The sequence below is a fragment of the Homarus americanus genome, unplaced genomic scaffold (assembly GCF_018991925.1).
Source record: "Homarus americanus isolate GMGI-L3 unplaced genomic scaffold, GMGI_Hamer_2.0 scaffold2539, whole genome shotgun sequence".
NCBI lineage: Eukaryota > Metazoa > Arthropoda > Malacostraca > Decapoda > Nephropidae > Homarus > Homarus americanus.
The window spans coordinates 1,953,034-1,980,447 of record NW_024725489.1 but is presented as its reverse complement, the minus strand read 5'-3'; the positions used below and the strand labels follow the sequence as shown (position 1 = coordinate 1,980,447).

The 27,414-nt window shown below is 34.3% G+C and overlaps 1 protein-coding gene across 1 annotated transcript; it reads right to left on the bottom strand.

Annotated features, from left to right (window-relative positions):
* Positions 1–7,952: 7,952 nt before the first annotated feature.
* On the bottom strand, positions 7,953–26,685 carry LOC121864960 (Golgi apparatus protein 1-like). The gene is made up of 20 exons (XM_042364186.1): positions 26,327–26,685; positions 25,320–25,358; positions 24,628–24,789; positions 24,245–24,471; positions 22,988–23,147; positions 21,603–21,786; positions 20,837–21,060; positions 20,508–20,629; positions 19,994–20,258; positions 18,893–19,062; positions 18,344–18,455; positions 17,773–17,898; positions 16,968–17,062; positions 15,499–15,706; positions 14,653–14,838; positions 13,976–14,179; positions 12,823–12,942; positions 11,880–12,105; positions 9,966–10,072; positions 7,953–9,510 (listed from the first exon to the last, which is right to left on the bottom strand). The coding sequence occupies exons 1-20, from the start codon at positions 26,543–26,545 to the stop codon at positions 9,346–9,348; spliced, it is 3,321 nt and encodes a 1,106-aa protein (XP_042220120.1). The 5' UTR covers positions 26,546–26,685; the 3' UTR covers positions 7,953–9,345.
* Between the last annotated feature and the right edge of the window lie 729 nt (positions 26,686–27,414).

Sequence of the window (27,414 nt, the reverse complement as noted above, 5' to 3'; positions counted from 1 at the left end):
ATGGTAAAAAATTATAAGGACAAACAATGGAGTGAAACATTAATTATTGGTGTAACTGTATATTTCCTTTAAATAAATGTAGTAATGAGTCTTGGTATATCCCATCTCTGATAGTTTGTTATTATCCTTCTGTAATTACTTTCAATTTCCTGCTCAAGTACGTATGAGAATAATACATGTATACTGTATGTCACATTCATACATCCTGCTCATGTACTTTGTACGAGCAAGAGAGTGCAGTAGAACAAATAGTTGGAGGTAAAGTGGAATGACAACAGCAGCTCACATCAGGCGACATCTAAAGTTATCATGATACTGCAAACTTGTTTATAACATATCTACAGGTCTAGATATCAAAGCTATGACATCTATTAACCCCGTAACTTTAACATATGTACACAAATCAGTTATGATGGGAAGAAATACCATATTTCCCCCAACATACAGAAGTTCAAGTACATATCTAAGTTCCAAGGTTGACAGTTCTAATGACCAGTACTATAGGCTTACAAGACGCATTATGAACATCTTTAAACACATACTGTACTATACACACACAGGTTTTGAAAAGATTAATGTGTCAACTCAGGGCCCAGGTATGACTCCTTAGCTGTAGCTGATGTGGGAGTGTCTAACATGAATGAGGACAGATGACAATTAAAGTAAACACCGTATATCAAACTCCAAACGTCATGTACTTAAATCTTAAAGTGTTCTGGACAAATCAAACAAAAATAAAAATTAGGAATATTTTGCCTATTTTAACAACAGTAAATTTAACAACTCAATAATCATTTAGTGAATAATAAATCATCACACCAGTAATTTGTTCATTCATTAAGTTCTTAATATTTTTCATCTAGTAGTTATTCATTTGTTCATAATATTTGTTGATTAGTTATTGCATTTTTTCAATGACTAGCTAATTACACCCGAACTTTTCATTCCAAATTTACTCTGTCTTTAGTTTACTTTACTCCAAACAAAATGAGGTGGAACAAATGCAGTCTAGAAAATACACAAACTAATCATACACAATCAACATGACTAACTCTTACCACCCAAACAAATCATACACAATCAACTTAACTAATTCTTAACCAAAAAGAATACAGCACCAAGTTAACTTTAGTGTCAATCTGGTAAATTCTCCTATGAATTCCCTCACCAAATCTTTTTTTCTTAAGTCTATAAGAATTACAGTGTTTGATCTGGGATGGTCTAGGACAGGTACAGTATAAAAAAAAAATCTTAGGTTTACAGGCAATATGTATGGTTATATGCCCTTATTCATAGAGATGGAAACTCTAGACATGGTTAGGGAAAACAAATGCATAATACTGACAAGCTTTCACAATGTGTTACAGAAATGCTCATGTCAAAACCATATAACACCACCATTTTTTACTTATACAGTACAGTACATCCTTCAATAACAACACAATGTAGAAAAAATGCCAAAAAATTATATAAAACAAAACAAAATATATATATATATATATATGCTGATAACCACAAGGAAAGAAGAAAACACGAAGTTCCCTTCGTGTTTTCTTCTTTCCTTGTGGTTATCATCATATACCTAGATCACACGCACCTACAGTGATTTACTTGCAAAGCAAAGCAAAGTAAAAAGATTAAATTTAATTGTGTAAAATCAAAAATCTTAGCAAACTACATACATCATCTCACATCAATCAGAAATATAAGACATGACTAGGATTTCGAACGTGCAAAATTAAAGATATTTTTATTCTCTGATTACTATTTACTTGGAAACACAATGTTTGAATCATGTCTAATATTTAAAAATATCAAAATCACCTGAAGATAACAACTGCATGATTACATAACAAGCAAGCATAAAACTCCGAGGGCTAAATTAGTGTCAACAAATACAGTACGTACACAATACATGATAATTAATATGTACACATAAAATAACATGTCAATATTTAGTTGCTCACTATTTTCCTATTTCATATACTCCTCGATGTTCTCTGAATAGATAATTATACAGTACAGTACATCTCATTTTCAATTGTTTTTTCCTTTGTTTAATCAATGACATTATTCCATTCTCTACCTTTGTTTCCTTACTTATGCCTATTGTTCTTTCTCTTCCTCCCTTCCAATCCTCAACCTTCCTTACCAAAAATATTTTCAGTATTGCTAAACATATTTTAAAAGCGTGACTGTTACAAACCATTAAGTTGGAATCCTGATGGTAATGAGGTACAGTGTATGTGGATAAAAAGAAACCGATATTCAACAACATACTGAAGATACTATTCGTCACATCCGCCTCCCTTAAAACAATATCATTACCCAATACAGTAGAGAGGAGTAAAAAAGGTCTATGTTTCTGTATAATTTAATTCACAGGAATTTACAGTAATTTTTACCTTTATTTAATCATAATACCATTAGTGTAAAAAAGTAAAACAATATTCTTTATTGGGGGATTGTGAAGGGGTATTATGAACTATCAGAAAACTATCCCTTTATTATCAAATACGTATATCGAAACGTTGAATTAAAAGATGTTCAATATATGGTATAAAAAATGTGTAAAGGGGGAAAAGGTGAGGAAGCAGCAGAAGAGAAGAGTGATTAAGACGTGGAGGTGATTAATGCTGTACAGTACTTCTTCGAAAATCATACAAAAAGAACATGTTGACAGAGAGGAGACACATGGGTGCAGATGGCTACACAATTATACATTAAACTGTAAGGATAATGTTTTGACCTGTGGTGCCCTAACTCATGTTCTTAGCTTCTCACCATAATACGTGTAATAGACAACACTAAAATATGTTTGTAAACCCTAAACCGAGTCTGTTTCACCTGGTGTTCATAGAGTAAGATCGAGTACTCTCTCTTACTATGAGATCATATTTTTTAGGAGGTTGAAATGCAAGTCTTTTAAAAGGTTCGCTAAATGCAATAAACTCCCACAAGATCTTTCACCTTTGTAGTAGTCTGACTAAAATTATTGTACTTTTAATTCTTTGCTTTTTACTGGGATTTACTAAATGAAATGCTAATGGTAAATAAACATTAGTAATACTGTAATTAAATGCAAAAGTGGACACAGGAGTTCTTTTTAATTCCTTATTTACCTTAAACTGACTGTATGGTATCAATGTACTGTTGGCTATGGTTCAGTACGTGTAATTACCTGGTACAGTACTTCCATTATGATCAATTAAATGAAAACACTTTCTCTAATTAAAACAAAATTATTTATGAATATTCTCATTATGAATTACAGTATCTGTAGTAAATTATAATACTTTAAGCACTTATTATCCATAAAACTTATGAAATGATAGCAAATAAAAAATTTCAAGCATAAGTTATTGATTAAAATTTCTATTGTGAATTATATATATTGATACCAGAGTCACTAAGTCTACTATTTGTTATTCATGAAAAATGTCTAAAATGACATACACTACATACAGTGCTATAATTACAAGATCACTACGATACAATTTATAGTACAGTACAGTATTTCCAAAATATCCAAATATTGAGAGTAAAAGTTCACAAGTAAATCTCATCTACGTGGCAATGCTTGCGTATATTTACCAAAGAATCTAGCTTAATAGCATAACCAGTGACCATGAGCTATTCATTATCACTTGACAGCAATATGACAGAGCTACTAAAAATAGAATCAACAATCTACTCCATTTTAAGAATCAAACTTACATTGCGAGACAAATGTACATCCAAATAAATAATGTTAGTTTGATTTCTGAAGATGACATACATGTTACTGTCAATCCTTCCAAATTTACTACACCGGTAAGTTACCACAATTACCGTACTTTTAGTCATCCCAAAAAACTATACACGGAATGTTAAGAAGAAAAAATATTTACAAATCTCATATACATTTCAATTTTAATTATACTCGACACACCTTTCTCACATTCAAAGATGGGTGGCAACACCACAACAGTTGCACATCCCTCTATATTCACAAACCTTAAAACTCCATGAACACATTCTTTGTAGCAGAAGCTTCATTGAACACTATGCCTATTACTGTACACATCTCTACATACTGTAAATGTCAATTCTAAAACCTCTTGAACACATTCCCTCATCAAGCAGAGGATCAATCAGACATCATGACTGCAATTAGTTTTACAACCTCTTCAACACATTCCCCTGCTCTTTTCTTTTTAAGTTTATAAATAATGATTGCCATCCTACTGTCTACCTGTCCTAAACTTTTAAAAGAGAGAGAGAAATACTGATAATATTGACATCGATTTTCCAATAAGCCAATGAGAAATTATGATATCATTTGTCCATTTTTTTGAGATTCCTCTTTTCACTATACATGTGTGCCTCTAAATATTTAAACTTGTTTCTCATTAACATATCATCATTTACACACTGAATTCTATTACACTGTACCTAAATTTATGATCATCTTTCTCATTACTGTACCAATGGTATTGTATGTCCCCTAAGGTAAAACAAACCCATATCTGCTTCTCTTCTTACTTATCATTAACCTATAGCATGCAGCCAATGTACTGGATATGAACAATTAAGTAAGGGTTTGTGGCCAATGTATATAAATGATTAAGTAGATGTTTGTAGTCAGCGTCTATAAAACACCATAATTTTGCGATGGCGTTTTCAAAAGCTTGTGGGCTTAAACATGTGGGGTAAATTTGGCAGGAATCCAGTACTCAGCCTCCATTCACTAACTATACAACACAACTACACAGATATTACACTCTACACTGTAAGTAAGTAAACAATAAATAAATTAGTAAGACATTGGGATTTTTTGGGGTTAGTAATTTGTTAGAAATATGAACTGTACCAGAAATTTGGCATGATTGAGAAGATAAACGTGGCTGCATGCTAAGGGTTAATGTGATTATTTTAAAACATTTCAGGTTATAAACCTTTATGTACATTTCACACTCACACACAATAAAAATCATAATACAATTACTGTAGTTTTAAATTTAAACATTTATTACTATACCTGAATGGTATCTTATACCTACAACAGTTTTTTTATTTAAATTTGAAAATATAAGTTCTTTCACCCATTCACAATAGCAGAGGGCCACTTTTAAGGTTTTATTTGGCTAACACCAGACGATTATATTCAGCTCAGGGAGGACCCCATACACAAGCGATTAATGTGAAAATTTTAATGGTAACACAACCATTCCCTCTGAAAAGTTACACAACAATAACTGATCATCAAATATCTCACTACTGTAATTTGATCCTGTCCCATTTTCCCACAAATTATCTACAGTAGTATATCCTGAATCATCTTCCAACAAGCCATCTTTACTTCTCCACATTCAAGCAAGATATCAAGTTACAATCATTCCCCTGTATTAGAGTAACCATCCAACTCCATACCTACAACCATTTAAAGAAAGAACCTCACACTAGTATTAAAAAATATTCCCATTACCATTTGCTTTTGCTACAATAACAGAATAATGGGGGAAAGGAGAGCAGCTGAAGTACAAAATGAATTAAACATAAGTAACGAAAAAACCTATACTGGACATAATGTACAGTACTTCCTAAGGTGGCAGGAGAGTGCAACACATCACGTTTACAAATACTGTACACATCCAGTCTGACAGGAACGAACACACAAGGTCAAGTCCAATTACTGCACACACACACACTCTACAACAACACATTATGCAAGTCTAAGAAACTAAATATATGCACCAGGTTAAAATAATATATATAGGTTTCAATAACTTTCAATTAAATAGCACCCCTTAGACTTACCCAATGTACTAATACAGTACAGTACTGTACGTGCAATACAGTACCTTTACAGTGAAGTCTTGTATGTTTGTCCACTAATAAAGATGTTACAAACTACTGTACTGTATATATACTGTACCACTGTTACACATTGCAGTCAATGAATGCAAACTAATTATTAACTACTGTACTGTATCAATAATGTACAGGGGGTATATGGAAAAAAATGTAAACCAAGGTAATATTTTTATCCAGTGTACTATACTTAAATTATAAGTCACTCTTCACTGAACAACAACACACTATATAGCAATATAACAAGGCTGGTAGTTAACAACACACTATATATCATCTTCCTTATACAGTAGTAATTCACAGAGGGGGAAAAGGAGGACAGTTACTAATTAAATCACAGAGATGATAGATGCAATTGATAGGTGAACAAATTCCTTAAGAATACACTTGTGCTGCATTACTAACCTAAGCAAAATTTCCTCACACTGTAAAAAAAAAAAAGCTGATAATAAAGCTATCTAAGAAAAAACTTGTGCAGTCTTATTGTCAATCAAACTAAAATTCTTCACATTATTAAAACAAACTGGTGTACAGAGCATGAAATACAAAAATATATAGCACAGGGTCATTTATTTTATTCAAAAACCCCAAATGATTGTACTATATTTTAGGACATGCAATAAACAAGAACCAAAAAATCAGTTGAAATAACGTCTTATCATGGTAAAGAACATTTATTGTCCTTGCAATGATATGATCAGATTTTATTCCTGTCAATTTTTTAGGTTCCTGTTTACTGCACAAAGTAAAATATAGTAATCCTTTAGGGTTCTTGAAAAAAATATATGACCCTGTATAATCCCATGCTCCTGTTGCTACATTCAGTTCCAATACATGCAAACACACACCCACACACACTCCATGAAGTATCTTTACTTGTCTCAGAGTGCAAACAATCACGACTTTCTACCTCTATGTGCAGCTTCAGATACATTAATGGTAAAAGAAAAACAATTCACAATTTAGAAGAGTATAAATACTTGTAGATGGTTCTTTTAATAACAGGTCTCTGCCTTAGTTGTACCCAATACTAAATCAATAACTATGACTTGTGAGTTTTTTCAGATTAGGTTCTTGGTGTGCAAGAAAGCTGGGGGATAAAAATTTCCGAGTATTTTGGTTAAAATCAATGATGAAATCAACTTGCCTTTACCGCACTATCTTTAGGTGGTAAGCCCCAGGACCTTCCTCATGGAGCACATGTTTAAGCAGTGTACAGCAAGTTATTCCATGTATTTTCTGACCTGCCTATCCCATCTCAAATTTGCCACTTGACAAGCAAAAATGCCTAAACTAGTTCCAGTTCAAATGAAATGCACAGGCCTGAATGTTCATATGTAACTATAACTTTACCTTAATAATCATGAACTACTGTATCAAATGAATATGTACTACTGTACTTAAGTCACCCTATCCCAGTCTATTTATCCCTGTCTAAATAATTTTCCTTAACCCTTTTGCTGCATTTCCCGTACTTTCAATTTTATTCTGGCCACCGCCAGACGAGTTTATACAGCTTAGTGTAGCCTCCTGCAGCCAAAGGGTCAATTCAAAAACTTTAAGCAAATGGAATGCTGTGTATATATATATATATATATATATATATATATATATATATATATATATATATATATATATATAAATATAATGACCTGCTCAATATAAAACAGTGACAAAAATAAGACAAGTGTAAACCTTAAATTAAATAATAGCATTTTCTTAGGCTTATTCATGTCTTTGTTGGGAATGTTGATGAGGTGTGGGATTATGTTTTTATTAAATATTAATAATAAAAATATGAAATTCTTCTTCAAAAAATCTCGTACGCTGAAATTTTTTCCTGTACAGAGTAAACTGTTTCTAAAAATGCACAGAAAGCAGAGTGTAATTATTTTCTAATATGAAAATTTTCCTTTACAAAAATAGACCCTCTACTAAGTACTAGCTCTTGGAAATGGACTCAAACTAATGACAATTACTGTGTCATCCGATATCTGCCGTCTCACAAGTCTCTCTACTCAATAAAATCTACCTCTCCTTCAACAACTGTTACTCATTATGTAAATGCAAGTGTCATTAAGAAATAAATATAGTGAGAGTGATCATGTAAAATAAATATATTCATACATACCATAAATTAGAGTTACATGTTAAATATCAGAAACTTCGTCTTTGTTCCATTATAAATAAATCTAATGGAACATTCCTGTGGCAAAAATTCTATACTCTCAATTATATGATCTTCTGACTAAATATACTCAGTCTGTTAATCTCCAATAAGCCATTTCTCACTTTTCAAGCCAGGCAATTCTAGGTACAGTATTGCTATTGCTTCACATCCTGTCTCTAGAGATCCATTTACAGTGTTAAAAAATGAGCTCAAAGTTTCAGCAAATTGGTTTACAGCAGTAGTAAGTGTTAGCAATGAATTTCATAACAAGTACTGGATTACAAGCATATTCAATTTACAGGTACAGTATATAATAACACTGCCCTAGGTGTGTTACAGAGGGAAGAATCTGATTTCAAATTTACTATCTCAGGCAAATCAAAGGAAAATTCCCCTAAAATAATCATTAAACTAATAAACAAAAGCACACAGGGCAATTTACAGAAAAATGGCCACATGATCTTAAAAAGAGGGACAAGAATACTCATCTTTAAGCTCGTCCATGAAATTGATTAGATGAAGCCACATTGTGAAGTTGAGGAGACTACATTAAATCCTTCAAGAGATATCTTGATTACAAGCTAATGGACAGACAGGCATACAATCAGATAGAAGGTCGGTATGGGGCGATAACAACACCCATCAACCCATTTTCAGGCTGAGGGGAAAGAACTTGGTTATGGTAAAATTAACTGAACCTTTTTAGAAAGGAACACAATGGTGGTTGCATCTTTGTTCTGAATTGAAAAGAAATTCATTTTTGAGTTACGATTCCACATTTTTTTGTTCATTAGGTTAATGTAAATTACAGTAAATGTGAAATACCGACCCTTCCATCTATAATTTGAACTCTGCTAAAATTATGTGTTACATGCTAGTGTTCAAAACAGACGTCTAGTGTAAGAGGACTGAGGTATGATCAACAAGGCAGAAATATGGTGAATGAGCAATTCCAGAGCTGTGACTCACAGATCATAACAAAACTTCTAAACACTGTACACCTCATTGAACTAGTTAACTAGTCATACTTCTCATCTACTGCTTATGATGGAGTCATCCTTGCTCATTTTTATGCAACATTCTGTATACTCAGGTATAAGCATCAGTTTCTATACACTCTGTCAATGACCTTTAAGATAATAAAAATGCAAAGGGTAAAAAATGTTTCTGAAAAATCTATAAATTAACCCCATTATAGGCATATCATACTTCCAGTACCTGTATATTATATTCAATAATTTTTCTTTCTTAGTAAATGTAGTGAAAAAAAAAGATACACCAAACTTTTTACTCTGGTTCCTTGGCTAACTCCCGGATCAACTTTATCTGTCCTTGAGCAATTTGTAGCGCTTTGTGGCTCGCCCACAGAACAGACCACCAACGAAAATAATTCCAACAGTAGTGATCATTACCAAGAGGAAGTAGTTCCTCTCCGGGGAATTGGATACGTGTCCCACCAGGTCCCCAATGGATCTAACATTTGTCAGCTGGAAAAAAATAAAAGAAAGAAGATGCCAACTGTATCTATACTTGTATATGTCCAATTAGTTTAGAAAAAGAAAACCTGAAAACTAACATGTAATATATGTACAAAGTTCATTTACTTAATTTCCTAAAACAAAAATAGTACATAAAATTAATAAAAAAATTTATCTCTGATTTACCTTTAATTTCAATACTAGTCAATTGAAAAGAATGTTTTATACCCAAACTAAATTTTCATTCACTGATTCCCATTTTGCATTATTTTTTTAATTGGTGATACTCAACTGAACACCTATGTATGTAGGTAATGACAAAAGAAATTAAACATTCGGCTAAAGGGAATCATGTTGTCTAAATCCTGGAAAAACCTCACATCTCCAGTATATATCACAACAACTTGACCAAACTATCTCAAACTTCTCTTTGGTCATGACTAACACAAACAAAAGATTCTCACCTTCAAAGCGGCATTGAACATCTCTCGACGCTCTCTAAGCTTCTCCCGGCATTCAGTTTTCAGGCCATTTGGATTTCGTTCCAAGACGTCCAACAGGCACGCTAAGTCTGGTGATACACAGCACTTAGTACAGTAGTATTGTCTTATGATGATACTTCAAAATCTGATACTACAGTTACAAATAGCCTCAATAACTGACAAATGAAATCAATGATATTCTCAAAGGTGACACTTTCTATCACCATATATGCCATCTTTTAAATAAAACTTAAAAATAAAGTAATTAAATTAAAAATGCTTAGGTTGAGTAATAATTACATATAAAAATCAGGTTATCAAACTTAGGTCTACAAGTTGGTGATACACTATGTGAGAATTTGCACAATATGGGAACTACAGTACTGTACTGTTAAGTAAGTTTCAATTGATGAAAATACACATCTCAGGTCATCATACTTAAGTGCAATTTGGAAATTGCTCAACATCTTACTTGATGTATGGCACTGATGCTGTTTTATTTGCATCACAAGTAAGAGGCATTTTCCCCGAGACATAATCTGTCCAACATGGTGGCAGTACCTCTTACTACTAAATGTAAACCAGATACATGAAATGGCATATAATTTTGTTTTACTTAACTATAAATGGCTCCTACAGCCAGGAAAACAATTTAGAGATAATGTTCTTTAATTTGGACTAATGGAAATATATTATCATATAAGTACTGTAATAAGGTTAAATACCAAGCTATCATACAGTTGTTTCAACACCTGCCACCCAGGCCTCACCTTAAGGGTAACAAATCTGCCTTAAGGACGACCTAGGCACCTCTGGGTTTACTGTACAAAAGGAATGAATAGCCGGAGCCGTGCTATAAGGTGTAACTTGTAAAGAATGGGTGCACAAAAGATGCACAGACTCTTTAACAAAAGAGGATCATGACAGCCTGTCATCTAATGGCCCAATTCCCAACTTTGTGTGTTAGATATGCTTAAATGCTCAACAGTCGATATCACTAGTACCATTAAACATAACAACAGATTGTGAGTTTGACAATTTTGAGTGTTTCAATCGTATGTATCTTGTGCACATTAACTAAAGGTCATTGCTGCCAAACAAAGCTAAAACAAAGAAATACATAACTGAAGAAGCTACAACAAGAGAAGAGAGTGAGTTTCTATATTATTGAACCACAAAATGAAGTATCTGTACTGGACTGCAATAATGATCCGCCAACCTTAAAGAGTCCAAGCGCAATGTAATGCTTGTTAAATTCAATCAAATAAACTTTCACTAATACTCTTGAAACCATACTGATTAAACACCAACCATAAACCTAAGCAAAGGACCCTCCTGGAAATAAGCAACTGACAGCTTTGTCAGCTATCCTTGGTCAAGTTGCCTTACTGTTTGCCATTGCTGTTTACCTGCACTGTCTCGGCACACAGAAAACTGTATACTGTACTGTACTCCCGTGGCCTACATGCACTGTAGGTAACTGTCTATATTCATGCTGAACTGTACAACTGCATAGTTTATAAACGTACTTATCCACAATTGTAAACCTGTATGGCAATTTTACTGAATAAATATTATTATTATTATTATTATCATGGTCAGACAGACTCTATCCTAAAACACAAACTTATCTCTGTCTCCATGATTTCTAGGGTATTGGGTTAAAAATCAACTTAAAAACTTGGTACACAAGTTTTATTTACTTGGTAAGGATGTAAAATATATAAATCCTTGTCGTTTCTTAGCACGAGAGAAATAAATCTACAGCAATGATGAAAAATAAAAATAAAGAGGGAAGCACTGCAGCTCAAATGTAAAATTTAACTGCTGTACAGTATTATGAATTCCATTACAGATATAAGAAAAAGAAAAGTTCAAAACTAAGTTATTACTTACGATGACCATTCTCAATGTCATCACAATATTTGTTGTCATCAATGCCACAAGCTTCATTAAGAACTGGATCCACATGGATGTCTGCTCGCTGAGTTTCGATGATGTGTGCAACATGAAGTCTACACTCGTCTGACTTGATTTTGTTGTGATCAAAACTGAGTTTCAAGCACTCCAGCATGTGACCCCCACTATCATCAGTCAGAAATTCTCGACACAATACACTCATCTGGAGGAAAATAAGTAATTGTTGTATCATGTTTACTTTTATCACCAAAACACCCTAACCCAGGATATTCACCTGGAGAAGATCGAGGTTTGTTTTATGAAGTTTTCTGTATCAGTAAACAGAACATCTGAATGCTGTAGGCATCTGTTGGCATTTGTTTATAAAACAAAAGAAAAATATCTATACTGTACTATATTTAGGTTATGATATTTATCTATATTTCATCTAGTGACTTATTATATTGTTCTATCATCTATACGAATTAATGAAATATGTACTGTACTGCAATATAAAAGAGATAAATGCATCAATTCTGTAAGCAACACTAAATGTACAAATAATGTTAAGCTGAAGCACCTTTAACATTATCAAAATGAAAAAAGTAATATAATTCTTTCAAGTCACTACCTCAATCAGAATCTTCTTAAAAAATATTCAGTGGTCTGCCTGGGCTCTACAATGGGAGACCTGCAGCCAATATCTAAGACACTGACTGAAAATTTCCATGTGTAGGCTTGTCATGCAACTGCGTTAGAGAAGCACTTAACAGAAATACGTGACCTGTATTGTATTCAGAATGTCATTTGTCTTTTGTGATGATGGTGGTTGACGTAAGACTTTATAAGTACAGTACAGTAGTATACAGTACTTAATAATAACCATTAATATATGAAGTCACAATTATAAAAATTAATATTCAATCCCTTAAATTCTTACATCAGTTTTACACTTGTCAAGCAGGATGGGGTCCATCTTGTAGTTGAGTGCAGCAGTGCGAGCCACACTTAATATTTGAATCTTGCACGTAGAACTCAACTTGCGGCCAGGGAGTTGTTCCTGTAATGTAACCATCCTATTTAGGTGAAGAAATGATGTTTAATTAGGGTAACTGTTACTTACTGTAACAGATGTAACAACACAATAAAATGATTGACTTAACTGGCAAACTTAAATGATCAGTGTGCATGAGAGCAATTTTCTTCTACAATGATGTCATCCTGGCTTTACTATAGCTTCTGAAGTCAAGCACAAGCTCAACACAACTACTGTTAGGGAAAACAATTAACTACCTGTGATGAAAGTCCCTGCTAATTACACTTCTCTGGTATTTATAATATATTAATAAATGTCTGAGTGTTGCCCGATAAAGGAGGTAAAGAACAACAACACTCTATGACAAGTAATCTATGGATCTTCATCTTGGTTCTCTCCTCTTCCTCCTATCATCTACCCCAGAATTATAGCTAACTCTTTTTATCATTCTTTCACTTCTAATTCTCTCAATGCGTTCATAGCACCTTAGAACACCCCGGTTAACTCTCTCTCTCTGTCATTTCTTTCATTTCAATATCTAAATCTAATTTTTTATTATATCTCTGACATGTTAATTCAATACTTTTGGAAATCCTTTATTAATAACTATCTTTGTTCTTCTACAACACCAATATTTTCCATTACTATAGACCCCTTGTCAATACCTCAGGAGGATCCTCTATATAAAGCTTTACAAAAAAAATTGGATAAGATGTTTAGGAGGAGCAGTAAATAAGTAAGGGTTTATGGCTACCAAATGTATGCAGTATGACGGTCAATCTGCCATCACATGATTTTTCACCAGCAGAACTAACTACAAGCTAGTCTTCTCCATTAAAACATCAGGCTAACCCATATGGAATGCCCCAAATCTGTCAGGTTCATAACAAGGTCCAATTTAATACCAATCCTCTAGTATAGCTGTTTAAATCCTGACATTAAATATATATATTTTTAATGGACCCTCTCTCTCAACAAAGCTTTAAGTTTTCATATATCATCAAAATACTACCTAAAGGTTTACATATACTGTACTGTACAAGATCCCTAAACTCACCTTCAAACACTCAGTAAGCAAGCCATTTAGTTCAGTGCTGGAAGTTTTCTCCCTTTCAAAGAGTGAAAAACAAAACTTAGCCATGTCACGCCTACAAGCTCGAAGGAGGTCTGGGTTGAGGCGAGCGTCTGTAGTCTGTTCCACCATCCGACGTATGACTATAGTCCGACAATGTCCATCAAAGTTTGGCTCCTCTTTATTGGCCTACAAAATGACACATGTTGCATTTTCTGAGAAGCAACATTGATTCTCAAAACTTTGTTGAAGAATTCTGTAAGCTAACTTATTAACTTGAATTATCAGTATAAAAAGGCTTCTCTTGAAATTACAATATTGCAGCTCATGGAGAACCATCCAAAGACAAAATAAAAATGGGTCATTATTGTTTAAAAAAATTCATTACTTTCTATTCATTTCCTTATTTACATATAGTATACCTGAAACATCCATATACATGCTGAACCAATGTTATTAAATATTCATCTACATAATTATGTCTACCTACCCATAAATCTAGGGAAAGTCCTCTTCTAATATCCATCACATTGACTAATGGTAAGTCCATGCTATTCTCTTCACACATAAAAGTTCTTTGTAAAACTTGATTACATCATATAAGGATACATTATACTCTTAAACAGCCTTGAACAGGTTTTTACTATTAATCATCAATATACCTTGAGACAGTAAAGGAGTTTCTCAGGGTTTACATCATGGCAATACTGTGTTATCATTTGCTTGCATGACGTCACCAACACCACATCTGTGCTGGGGTCCTGCTGCTCCTCTTGTTCACGGGCAAACAGCAACTCATGACAAGGTTTCTCTAGCTCTCTTTTGTGACTGCGCAGACACTCGAGGATCTGAAATCATGTTTAAATTAATTGAAAAAAATAACAGCTGAAAATACTGCAATTATACGTATGATCCAAAGACTTATTATTATATAATTCATCAGTATGTTCTGTATATAACAGTATATGCGACCTTTACATAATGAAACAATGATATAGGCATATTTTGTTAATTACTACAGTATTAAATGCATCTATCTATCTCCATTTTCAGATATTTGGATACGATGAAACATGTGTCTTGCCCGATGTGAGAAATAACTCTCAATTCTATCAATCCAACTGTACCTTACTCCACTCCCAACTCAATGGGATAGATTGATGCTGCAAACCTTTCAAGATATTCGCTCATTCTTCTGCCTGAATCACAAGAATATTCTTTCCCCAGTGTGGAGTCTTCTGTAACTCACCAGGCCCGCTACATTCACATAATCATCCCTCTCAGCCATGCAATATTGTACATCAGGAGTCTGTTTTTTCTTTACCAATTACATGTATTAATGGCATCAGTGATATAGTTGAGATCAGTAAGTCCAAGACAGAGACTCACATCACTGACTGGTATCGTACTCAATCTCAAGTTCATTCATCTGAAAATTTTGTAGTGCTATCTAATCACTCAAGGGCTTTGGTAATAAGTAACAAACACAATTCTTTAAAGAGGCTTACCACTCCTCGGCCGTAAGTGACGTCCTTACAGAATTTATTTATGTCTTCCCTACACTTCTGCTGCAACCTGGGATCCAATTTTGCATTCTCGTGACGCTGTACCAGTTGCTGCCGAAGCTGCTGACGGCAGAGCTTTGTCACTTGGTGGTCATTGTCGTTAATGATATCATTCCGAACTAATGTGCTGAGGCAATCTATTACATCAGCTCTGCAATGAATATGTGTAAAAAAAAAAAATAAGAAAATTACTCCCAACGTTTATTATATGCATCTGAATATTAATCATGCTCATGAACTTTTAGTCAGCACTACAGGGTCTTAGAGAGACATAAAGCTTTCTGTCTATCTTTCATATTTACTAATTTATCTTTGTATCTATCCTACCAATGAGTTTTTTATTTACAGCTTTTTCCTACATTTGGAACAAGTTTGGCACAAAAATTTCCTCAAGGAAACAGAAGTTATTTCTTTTTATTAAGTTTATGTAACAAATTCAAATGCTGTAAACTTTCAAGGTCTTGGTTTGTCGGCAGAAAACTATAGGAAATACCAATGTGACAGCACAATTAAATCTAAAACAAACTACCTGTATAAAAAAATTACATGTACATCAATTAACTTTTTTTTTATCACTTTTGTGTACAATGAATCAATAAGGCACAGAAACCTTGAAGTCTGAGTAAATAATCTTGAAGTCTGGTGTTGAAACAGGTAAAAAAAATCATCAGTAAAGGGTCAAAACAACAAGTAAGTTGAATCTTAACATTAAATAAAATGACTTGTTAATCAAATAATAAATGTAGCTCATACAACAAGTAGGTCACCAGGCCCTGGGAAGAGCTCAGTCAATGAAGGGAAAGAATTATGTGTGGCTGGACGAGGGTAACAATACCACCCCACCATAGTAGGAACCACCAATTATTTCTTAAGTGTACTGTAGCTTTGGGCAACAATAAGGTATAAAAAATAATACAAATCTATGGTCCTGACAGCCCTAATTGTGGACTTTCAGGTAATGGCAGGACTGACTGGTCTCCAATTAAAGAAGCTATACATTAGACATTATCAACAGTGATTTAGATACTTCTACTGCAAAAATTTCTGACCTTGCTTACTCAATTTGGGAAAGTAATACACATTTACAATTGGTGTTACTGACATATTCTGATCCACTTTGCCCTCTAAATCTAAGTTGTTCATGAAGTTTCTCTTGAATTGATCTGAAAAATCTACAAATCTTGAAAACTTAGTTCAAGGACAGAAAAATTACATCAAAACAAAAGGTATTACTGTAGTATCTAAAATCCCCCATTCATTATGATAATTTTCAAATGAGTTCCCTTACCACAGATCTTCTTGCAAAAAAGTATGAGATATTTTTCCAACACTAATCTTTTTAACCAAACTGAGGGTAATGATGGTATAGTAGTTGTCTCATAAATAATTGAAATCCTACACAGTAAACTCACTTGTTCTTGGGTTTTGGTCGACACAACGAGGCAACATCTCCCTGGCACGACTCTTTGAATCGGGGTGAGAATGTGTAGTCCTTCATGGATATTAGCTGAAAAAAATGTAGACAACACATTACCATTTTGCTACTTTTTATGAGCCCTTTCCCATTACAGGCACATGGTGGCTGGAATGAAGAGCAGCATACACTCTCCCTCATTTTTACACCATTTACTAAGTATGTAATGTACTGCAGTTATTAATTTTACAAACAAGGTGTCCAGTCACATGAACAACAAATTTAAATTCCAATAATATATGAGACAAATTTTAAAATGAAGCTAATGAACCAGTAAAATAATAATATTTAACTGACGAAAAAATTTAATAAATTACATCAGTTACCAAATGAGAAAAACAGAGGGCAAAGTGACATCATGCATCCATTTCAACTGAGACTTTGAGCTTTATGAACGATAAGTTATGTATTAAGGTGTAAGTGAAGATGATAAGGACAACAATAAGAACAGACATTGATCCCAAGGTGCTTCTCCAAACATGTAGCACAAAAGATCACAACTCATGGAAATGTCAAATTGCCCCACCATTTCTCTCATCTTGTCTTGTGATTGGCCAGTTAGGAAACAAATAATTTATGAAGTGCTGTAGATTGACTAAAATTTGCTTTCACAGAGGATACGGTACAGTACCACCACATTATTGAAACACAAAATCATAGCAATGTCATATTGGTGGGTGGGGCCGAGTCTGACATTTCCATAATGAACAGACTACAGTATATAGTTAGTCAGTGACCCTCACCTGAAAATGTTCAATAACAGCCCGACATTTTGGGTAGTGCTTCATCTTTTCTGCATGTTTGTGACGAATAAGGCAGTCCATCAAGGCTCCATCTTCACTTCCAGGTTGTGCTTCTCCTTTACACATCTGATAAAGGAAAATCAAAATGAAAACTCCTTAACTTTCTCTTTAAATGTCTTAAACATAAAATTATGAATACAAATTTTCTTTGATTTTCATGTTTTATGCTTCTTTTCCTATATAGGGAGGTGATAACCTTCCCACTAATGGGTTAAAGAAGTATGATTGTTACTTTGGGTACAACTAAAGGTGATGTTTGCCTTTACCAAAATATCTAAGTCAAACCAGGACCCAAATTCTGGTTAAGAAAGTTAAAAATGCTGATTATTAAACTGTCAAGATATATTTTATTTATAGTTACATTGAAATTTCTTTCTGATCTGCAAAACCTTTCAAAATTTTGTGAACAAAAATTAATTTCTAATGACTGAGATACAAAAATACTACTACAGTATGCACCCTCACATATTGTTGGGAGTATAGAAGTTAAATGCGTGTAAGCAGAGCCTACCTCTGGTATGGCGGCTGCACACTGAACTGTAAGCTGTGAATTGAGTCTGGTATCCTTTGCTTCAGCCTCTGTGTAATTGCCAACTGCATTCTTACAATCCTCCCTTGTTATCCTTTTAAGTAACAGATGAAAGTAAAAAATATTATACACAAATAGACGAAGAACATTGCAGTTTCTTTTTTCTCATTCAAGCCTCTTCCCACTCCACCACAGGGTGGCTGGAGTCATGAGTCACACAAACCATCTCTGATTCATTCATTCATCTTAGTTGACATACAAATGTTTTCTACTTAAGTATTCTTCCTCCATAACAAGGCACAAAAACTTTAATCAGGTTTACAATTAAACTCTATTTCATATTGTGAATGATGAAGAATAAGTCACTCTCTCTTGTAATTCATTGTCTGCTCTGGTACAAGGCTGTTGGAACCAAGAGTGATACATAGAGTATTCTCCCTCACTCACTCACTCATTCTTTCTAATTATCATATCAGATCAGTAGCTAAAGATAAATAGATCAATAAAACATGTACAGTAAACTATCCTTACTGCTCAAGGTTATCTTGAAGACAAGCAATTTCCTCTCCTGGTCCAGTATGTTCAGAGCAGAAGTGGGCAAGTTGCTCCATACACACCATTTCTATCTCAGGGTGCAGGTCCACATAGGCTGCTCGCTCATGCATCACGCGTTGAACCTCTTGCATACAGTTACTACTCAACTATAGAGAGAACAGCTACTGTAAAACTGTAATATAGTAAAAATACTAACAAAAAATTTTCAACATGAAGTCTACAATATGCCATGGTTGTTAAAATCATATTTAGTGGACCTTCGCTATAATGTGAGAATGGGACCATGAATTAACATGAAATAGTAATTTGATATGTCATATGTATTTCAATAGGAAGTATAGGGTCAGAAAACTGCAGCCAAAAATGTAAAAAAGAATTCCATTAATATACCACTTTTTCTCTCTCCAATACTAATTCTATCATTTCAAAACACTTTTCATTGAGGGCCAGCTGTATTTACATAGAAAGTGTGTTGGAGATCAAATTATTTCAGAGAAGAATTTTTACACCAATGGCAAAGACAAAATTTTGTTAGACAAGAACATTTAACCTGCATTGAAGATAATTTTCCTTCAGACAGAAAAGAGAAATGTTCACAATATTCTTCCTTAACTTAGTTGATGATTTATGAACTTTTAACTTTCAAAATGAACTACTAATTTCAAACAGACCGCTTATAATTTTATCTTACCGTAATTAGTTCCATAAAGTGATAAAGATAAATTTCATGACTGAGGCAATCATTCAGATGATGATATGTTACAACTCAGCAAGTTAATATTCCAACTAGAAAATCCTAAATCATCTCCATCAATGACCAAACTTAGCTGACTTTATGAAATTGTTTCTATGTTAGTCAACAGAAAGTGAAGGTATGTGAGCCTTTATATACAGTAACATCTTCCTAGAAACTATAATGTGTAGTCAACCAACAAGTTCTGTTCAAGGTACCAGATGACAAAACGCTTTTAAGGATGTTAACAACAGTACTAATGACTAATTGATAACTCGTTATTTCCAGCAATGGCTCTAAGTGTATAATAAGAACAGACCTGCAGATTATTCAGGATATCTTACCCTTAAGTGAGGCTTTGGATGGTAAACATAACGAAACAGGCATGGGAGAACTTGAACACCTCTTTGGACGTTGGTATTTTGTGTACTAGCAGCCCAGTCTTTTTTGGCATTGCACAACTTTATGGCATCATTCACACAAGCCATGTGAAGCTGAGGGTCTAATTTCCAGTCTCGAGACACAAAGTACTGTATCTCCAGGAGAGCGGCTTCACATGCTTGGGGCATTTCTGAGGAGTCTATGTGGCGCATAAGACATCGCATCACTCTGTGAATAATCCAATTATACAAATAAAATGACAATGGCATAAATATGTAATTGTATATGATAAAATCTTTTTGTCAATTTAAGAATCTACAAGTAAAAGATAATAAGGATACGATGGTAATATTACAAAAGAGCTAAATATAAAACAAACGAAAATAAAATAAAATTAAGTATCTTCAAACACCAATTTTTATCACAAACAACTTACAAGATCAAAACACAGTAGATCAAAATCCCTTCATCACATACCTTGCATTTCCCCCTCTCACATCCTTGCATGTGGACTCTACCATGGGGAGACAAGCCTCATGCAGCACGGGGTCCACTCGCCAGTCCTCACCAGCGTCTGATGCCTTTATCACGGCCTCCAACTGAGCAATGAATACAGTACGTACAAGTAAGAAATATTATTTTACGAGGTGTCTAACACTATAACAAGGGGCACATTTTCAGTTAGATGTCAGGTATGTTGTTCTGCCAGAATTTATGTGGTGATTTAAGCTGTGCTCATCATTTACACCAACGGCAGATAACCCTATGAAACTGCAGTAACAATAGATCTATGATTTGGTTCCTACCTCATTCCTACATTCAACTGAGACCTGACTGCGAGAGTTGCGACTGCGGATATGTTTCATGAGACAGTGGAGTGTGCGACCGCCAGTCTCAATGCCATCGTTGCAAAACTTTGTAATTTCAACCTTGCATTGTGACATCAGCTCTGGAGAGAGCTTGAAATCTTCCATCAATTGTTGACGGTGTGCAAGCATTTCATCCTTACAGGCTCCATCAATTGTTACACCTGTGTACACAGTGTGAAAACATTTAAAATAAGACAGGAAATAAATTTGTGTAGAATAAAGACATTAAGAAGGTTGAATAACATTAAGGACCATGAAATAAAATAAAGCCAATAAGAAGTGAAGGGCTATGTGGATATGGGAAGATCTTCAAGACAGATCATATGTTTATGGCAAACCCAACTCATTTTAAGAAGTTGACAGCTGGAGTCCCTTGTATCTCAACACCAACTACCAGTACTGTATACTGTATATAAAATGAGTCATAACTTTCCAAAATCTGGAGGGAAAAACAGATTGTTCAACAAGTCCAAGATCTTGCTGTGTTACATCTGAATGGCAAGTTTCATCAATATCCAATTCATGTTCTTTCCTAGTTACTTTCTAGGTTTGCCCTGGACTGCTCTCTTGACTATCATTTAAGGTTTCTGTACCCTTGGTCCACCCTACACAAAAGTGAGGAAGAAGTAAAACTTAATCACATATAGATACTTATAAATCAACGCTTTCAAACATAACAAACTCCCCAGGATTAATGAATTACCTTTTTGAAGAGCTTCTTCAAGACACAGTAATATCTTGGAAAGCTTTACTTCAACAATACTATCTGAGGTTCCCTTTCGACAAGAATTCTCAGTAATAGCACTCCGGCAGGCTCTGACAATTCCACGATTCACTCGATAGTCCTGCACTGTTAGCTGCTGTCGTCGTGATATCTGATCAACACACTGAAAAAAATTACTGGTTAGAATTCTGACAAGCTTCATAAATAATTAATACTTAAACTGACAGGAAAAAACATTAATTCCTGGTTCTCTCTCTCTGATAGGTCATTCCAATGGTTCACAGATATCAACTGAATCTGACATCAAGTGGAATTCAGCATAATTATTGTTCTCAGGAACTGCAATAATCCTTTAATTTTTTCAGGCTAGGTCACCTTGTTTCCAAGACATGGTCTGCTAAGGTTTTGACCTCAGGCAATATTGTGCAAAGTTTGGAAGTTATATCTCAGATACAGAACAGTGCGCCTTGCACTGTTAGCCCTACAGCATCTGTTTTGTTGTCAATATGCTCACCACTTTGGAGACAAGTTTTTATTGTGAGACATAGTTTAAAAACAAAATAAGAACGTTGTCTTATTGGTGACCTCTAACTTTGACCAAGCAGCAAATCTAATGGTTACAAAAGTCAGTACAGTACCTGGTATGTTGCAAGGTCATCATACAAAGCATACTGAAATAAAACTGGGATCTACATGGATTAGGATAGAGAGCCCTTACAAAGTGGAGAGGACCAATGATTTATCATACTTTTCCACCCCTGTGAGGTGCAGTACTGTACCAATATGGGATGAAGCAATCCAAGGGTGTAACTAGCATTTTTTCTGTTGCAAAAAAAAAAATAATAATAATAAATAAAGAATTCCTCCAAAGGAAACTAGAGAGGAAAGAATTAAAGTGTGAAACAACAGGCAGAGAAGCAAATAGATACATGGAGCCTTGTTGTGGGAAGGAAGCATCATAATAAAACACATCTACTACAGCAGAATTAAGAATGAATGATAGAAAATAAAGGAATACTCAGTGTGTATTTACTTTTGTTTCTAGACAACCTATATTACAGCAGGGGAAAGATAAAAAAAAGTACTGTAATAATAATAATAATAATAATATTTTGTTTTACTGTATTTAAGTTTTTTGTAATACAGCATTTATAAGCAGTTATACAATTTTGTTGACAGCCAACATTTATTTAGTTACAAAAAAAAAAAAAAAATTCCTACACATGGAAGGGAAACTAGGACCCCCCATGATGGCAAATAAAACAAGATTTAAAAAAATTGTATGTGATTTATATAAAGGTTTTGTACAATGAACCACTTTCCATCCTACACCATACTGTAAAGAAAAACTGTGACAACAATACCTCCTTGCTCATGCCTCGCTCTGTCTTGTGTTTCATAAGGCACTTGTAAACACGTCCCTCTCCAGATCGTATGTTTCCACAGAACTTTTCACGATCTTCCCGGCAAGCAAAGAATAGTGCACGGTCAAGGTGGAAGTCATCTGACTGAAGCTCTGATAATCTGTAAAATAATAATTAACTTACAGGAAAAAAAATTCTTGTCTGGGAAACACAAAACACTGATTAATTCTCCGGGAATCTATGGAAGCCATGACACAAGATGATGCAGACACTAATAAATATTTAGGCAACAATTGTAATTACACCCATTATGAATACCTCTATGAAATAAACTTGGTACTAAATTTAAAAAAAATTAATACAAATAAAATTATCTAGCTGTAGAATTATTTTGTTCTATAATTAACATCTAATATTAAATAATCCCTTAAATAAATATTTTTTTATTATATACTGTACTGTACTTATACCAAATTTATTTGTTTTAAACATTCAATCCCAAAATGAATTTTATTTTGTTTGGTTTAAAAGCAATGTGGATAAAATTACAAAACAAATTTAACATAACCAAAAAATTACTAATGGTCTCAAAATCCAAGCAAAAACCCTAAATCTATGAACCACCAATACTGTACAGTAATTTAAAATTCAGGCAAACCCATTACAAGATTAAGGATTGTATAGTACTGTACAAATTCACCTAATATTAATAACCTACAATTCCAATGGATAATTCAGCAAATTTCACTGTCCAGTGAGTGTCAGGGTTGTGAGAATAAGTTCTACCTCCAAACATTATTATTCTCGACTTCATCATCAACAATTAGGAAATTTTTCCACACTTGCGTAGGTTAGCCACAATCAGCTCTCCATGCTGCACAGTCTCTTGCAATCGCTTTTGTAAGGTATTCAACTCTAATGTCATTTATTACAACCTTTCCCCATGTCTTGGCCTGCCTCTGGCTCTCCTCCACCAACCACATTTAGACTCATACACCTCGAGACCCAACTGATCCCATCCATTCTCTCCACATGCCCAAACCATATCAGCCTTCCTCATGAGAAACTTTACCAATACAGTACGGTACTCTCAGTACTCACCTGCCCTCTTAGTTAGGAACAGGGACCCTTGTTTTATGGTAGTAATACAGTATACGTACAGTAGTCATTTGATTAGTCTTCATACTCATGGTTATACCTGTATTACTTATTTGCACAATGATCTTATACCTCAAACAAATATTAAATTCTATGCACCTAAGAATTTGCTTGTGACATGAAGAATCAAGATTCGTTGCATGTTTTGTAAGACACTCAATGGTGGATCCCTGAGAGTGGGGTTGACCTTCACGTGCAGGATCCACACGGCCGCATTTAAAATTTTCAATGTCTCCTCTACAGTCGTTGACCATGTTTTTCACATAGTGGAAGTCACTGAAGACTATTGCTGCCAGTCGGAGAATGTACTGGTGGCAACGTTCATCCTGCAAAAGAAAGTTTATTTTTCATCCAATCCCAATATGACACAAATATATAATGGATTTTACATTATCTGAACACAATATTATCTAATATTCAAATGGAAACTTATCGGCTTGTCAAAATATTTTCTTAATAATCAAGCTGGTAATGTAAGTAACCTTGATCTGGTCCATTCTATCTGTCATGCAAGATATGATGTGACCTGGACTAGAATCGGCTTCACACTCATGAAAATGCTTGAGCTCTGTTTCACAGACATCTTTGGCTAGCTCTTCTATACGCCCACTTCGTGTTAAGTTCATCTTGTAATTCCACAAAAGCTGCAAAAATATAAAATTAAATGAGACAAGAGTTGAAGGTGAGAAAATGTCATTTAGCTAAATTGGATGCATTATGCATGGAGAGGTATATAGGACACAAAAGATGGCAGTCAACTTGTAATGACTTTCTAAACACCATTAGTAATATACCTTAAAAGCTATAACATTCATAATATTTTCACATGCAATGCAAAAACAAAGGCGTAGCCAACCTGTTATAAAGCTAGTCTTCCACATCCACACAGAATCAACTAAAACAAGAAGTTGTTCTGTCACCATTACCTTCAGTTTCTCTCATAACAACAGGAAAATTACCAAAAGCAAACTACCTCTCTATCTTTCACATGATTTAGAAGATATGGATAATGCTCAGGGTCTGATTCTCAGGCTAATTTTACTAGAGCGATAAAGTTGAGTTGGACCTGTGACTGTACCAACAGCCTCAATCACTTTTTATTCTGTACAACACAGCTCATCTGTTCAAAAGAATTTCATTATGGTGGCCAACAACGGGAGCCATTCCCACTTACGTGATTACATTTGTCGTTGATGACTTCTTGGAGGTCCCGCTGAAAAGTAAAATGAATACAATAAGAAATTACTACATTATAATATAAGTGGATTAGCTGTCTGTAAGTGATTGGCCTACAGTATGATGTGTCTATGTGATACAATTTCAAAACATACAGTAATTACTCCCGTCACTGACAGAAAAAAATAAAACCTAAAATAACAGGTCTAAACTCTTGGACCATATGATCCTAACTGCAAAATTATGAAAAAAAAAATACTGTATTACTTTGCTGGAATGTTTGGTAGATACAGTAGTGTAACCCATTTAAAGAGAGTGAGTTTCTATATTATTAACCATACAGTAAAATGTTGTGTTGTATGCCAACCCAACACATACCATGAGTGGCTGAGGTATTTGTTCATTCCCAGTTCCAATGGACCCCAGGGCATGAAAATGTTTTGGTTGACTGATCACTGTATACTGTACTATCTATATACATATTGAACTGTATACCTGTACTGTCTATATACATACTGAACTGTATACCTGCAGAGCGTATAAACAGTAATGCCAAACTAATTGTAAACTTGTATGAATATTTACAATCAGTGCGTAACTCTCACCAATATATCAAGGGTTCAAGCCTTGGCCCGGACACACGTGAGAAGGGTGTCATCCAGTATCACCCAACCAAACACCACAAGTTGTCCCGGTCCCCGTTTTCCTCCTGTACTAACACTGGATAAACTAAACAAATTGTCTCCTGGTTTAAGGACTTTATAAACCTCTAAGTTTTCATTTGAATATGTCCTGCCCACTACAGTTGTTTCATGATTGTAGATAGGGAGATAAAGAAAAAAATATTTATAACGAAAATAAAAAGTTGTCGTCTTAATTTTAATTGTTAATATCATCCAAAGAACAACTGGAAAATATGAAGGAAATATATATGTGTGTTTGGGTGTTAACCATTTCCTCCACCTTTACCCTTTATCTGACAGGTGACTTTCCTCCATAACTTACCCGGATATTCTGTAAACACTCCAGGACAGCAAAATTATTACGGACATCATCCTTACACAGGCGACGAATATCCTCCCTACAGTCCTCTTCATCTACGAGCTTGACAACGGTACTCTTCTTGGGTTGAGGAAGTGCTGCAGGCTGGTCAACTCGAGTGTCAGCCACAGCACACCCATAGAGCAGCACCAGCCACACACCAGCACCTACTAACCACTTCATCGTTCCTTGTCTCGCACTATCCGCCGTGAGATGGTGAAAAAGGGGAGTATTTGTGGTACTTTCTACCACTCTCCCCCGGCCGTCAGTGTTGATGGTCGGTTGTGGCACCAAGCTCTCAGCCTCACTCTACCACACAGGACCTTCATGGACAAGAAAAAAGACTTAAACTAACATAACAGTGAATAAACCTCAATATCTATGTTCTCATAACGCTTTTCTTACTTGAACATAATTTATGAAATTTATTGGGTTTTTTTACTATGAAAATGTAAAATGAAAACAGTATTAAACAAAATATGAAGTGCGAATATATGCGTAGTATATTATTTCCATCTCCATATTTCTAATTATTAAAAGAGAAAAAATTAATATAAAGCTTAAAACTTCAAACAGCCATACGAAATTTATTCTTAAAACATGAATACTTATGTCAAGTTATATCAGATTGTTTTCGTATTTCAGAACTAAATCCCCTCCCTTCCTCCCCTTCTTTCCCGTAGTATTTCGTCCCAGATATAACACAAATGATAATAAAAATATAAAGCAATGTATATATAAAATAAATACAGATATATGGGTATATTTAGAGTGGAACTTTTAATATTAGAGTTTCCCAGGCAGCATCCTTATATCTATGACGAAATACTGATAAGCTAACTTTGAACTACAACGTATTTAGTGCTGTTAAGCTTATTTTCACTTTATAAAGATAGGTTTTATATCAATGAAAATTTTACTTAAGACATTATTTCTGATTTTTAACCAGTTTCTTTTATTATTGTCGCCTATACAGAAACAGAGAAACTCAAGTAATACAGTTATGATTTTTTTGACACTTGTATGATGTGAATTAAACTGACCTCAGAGAA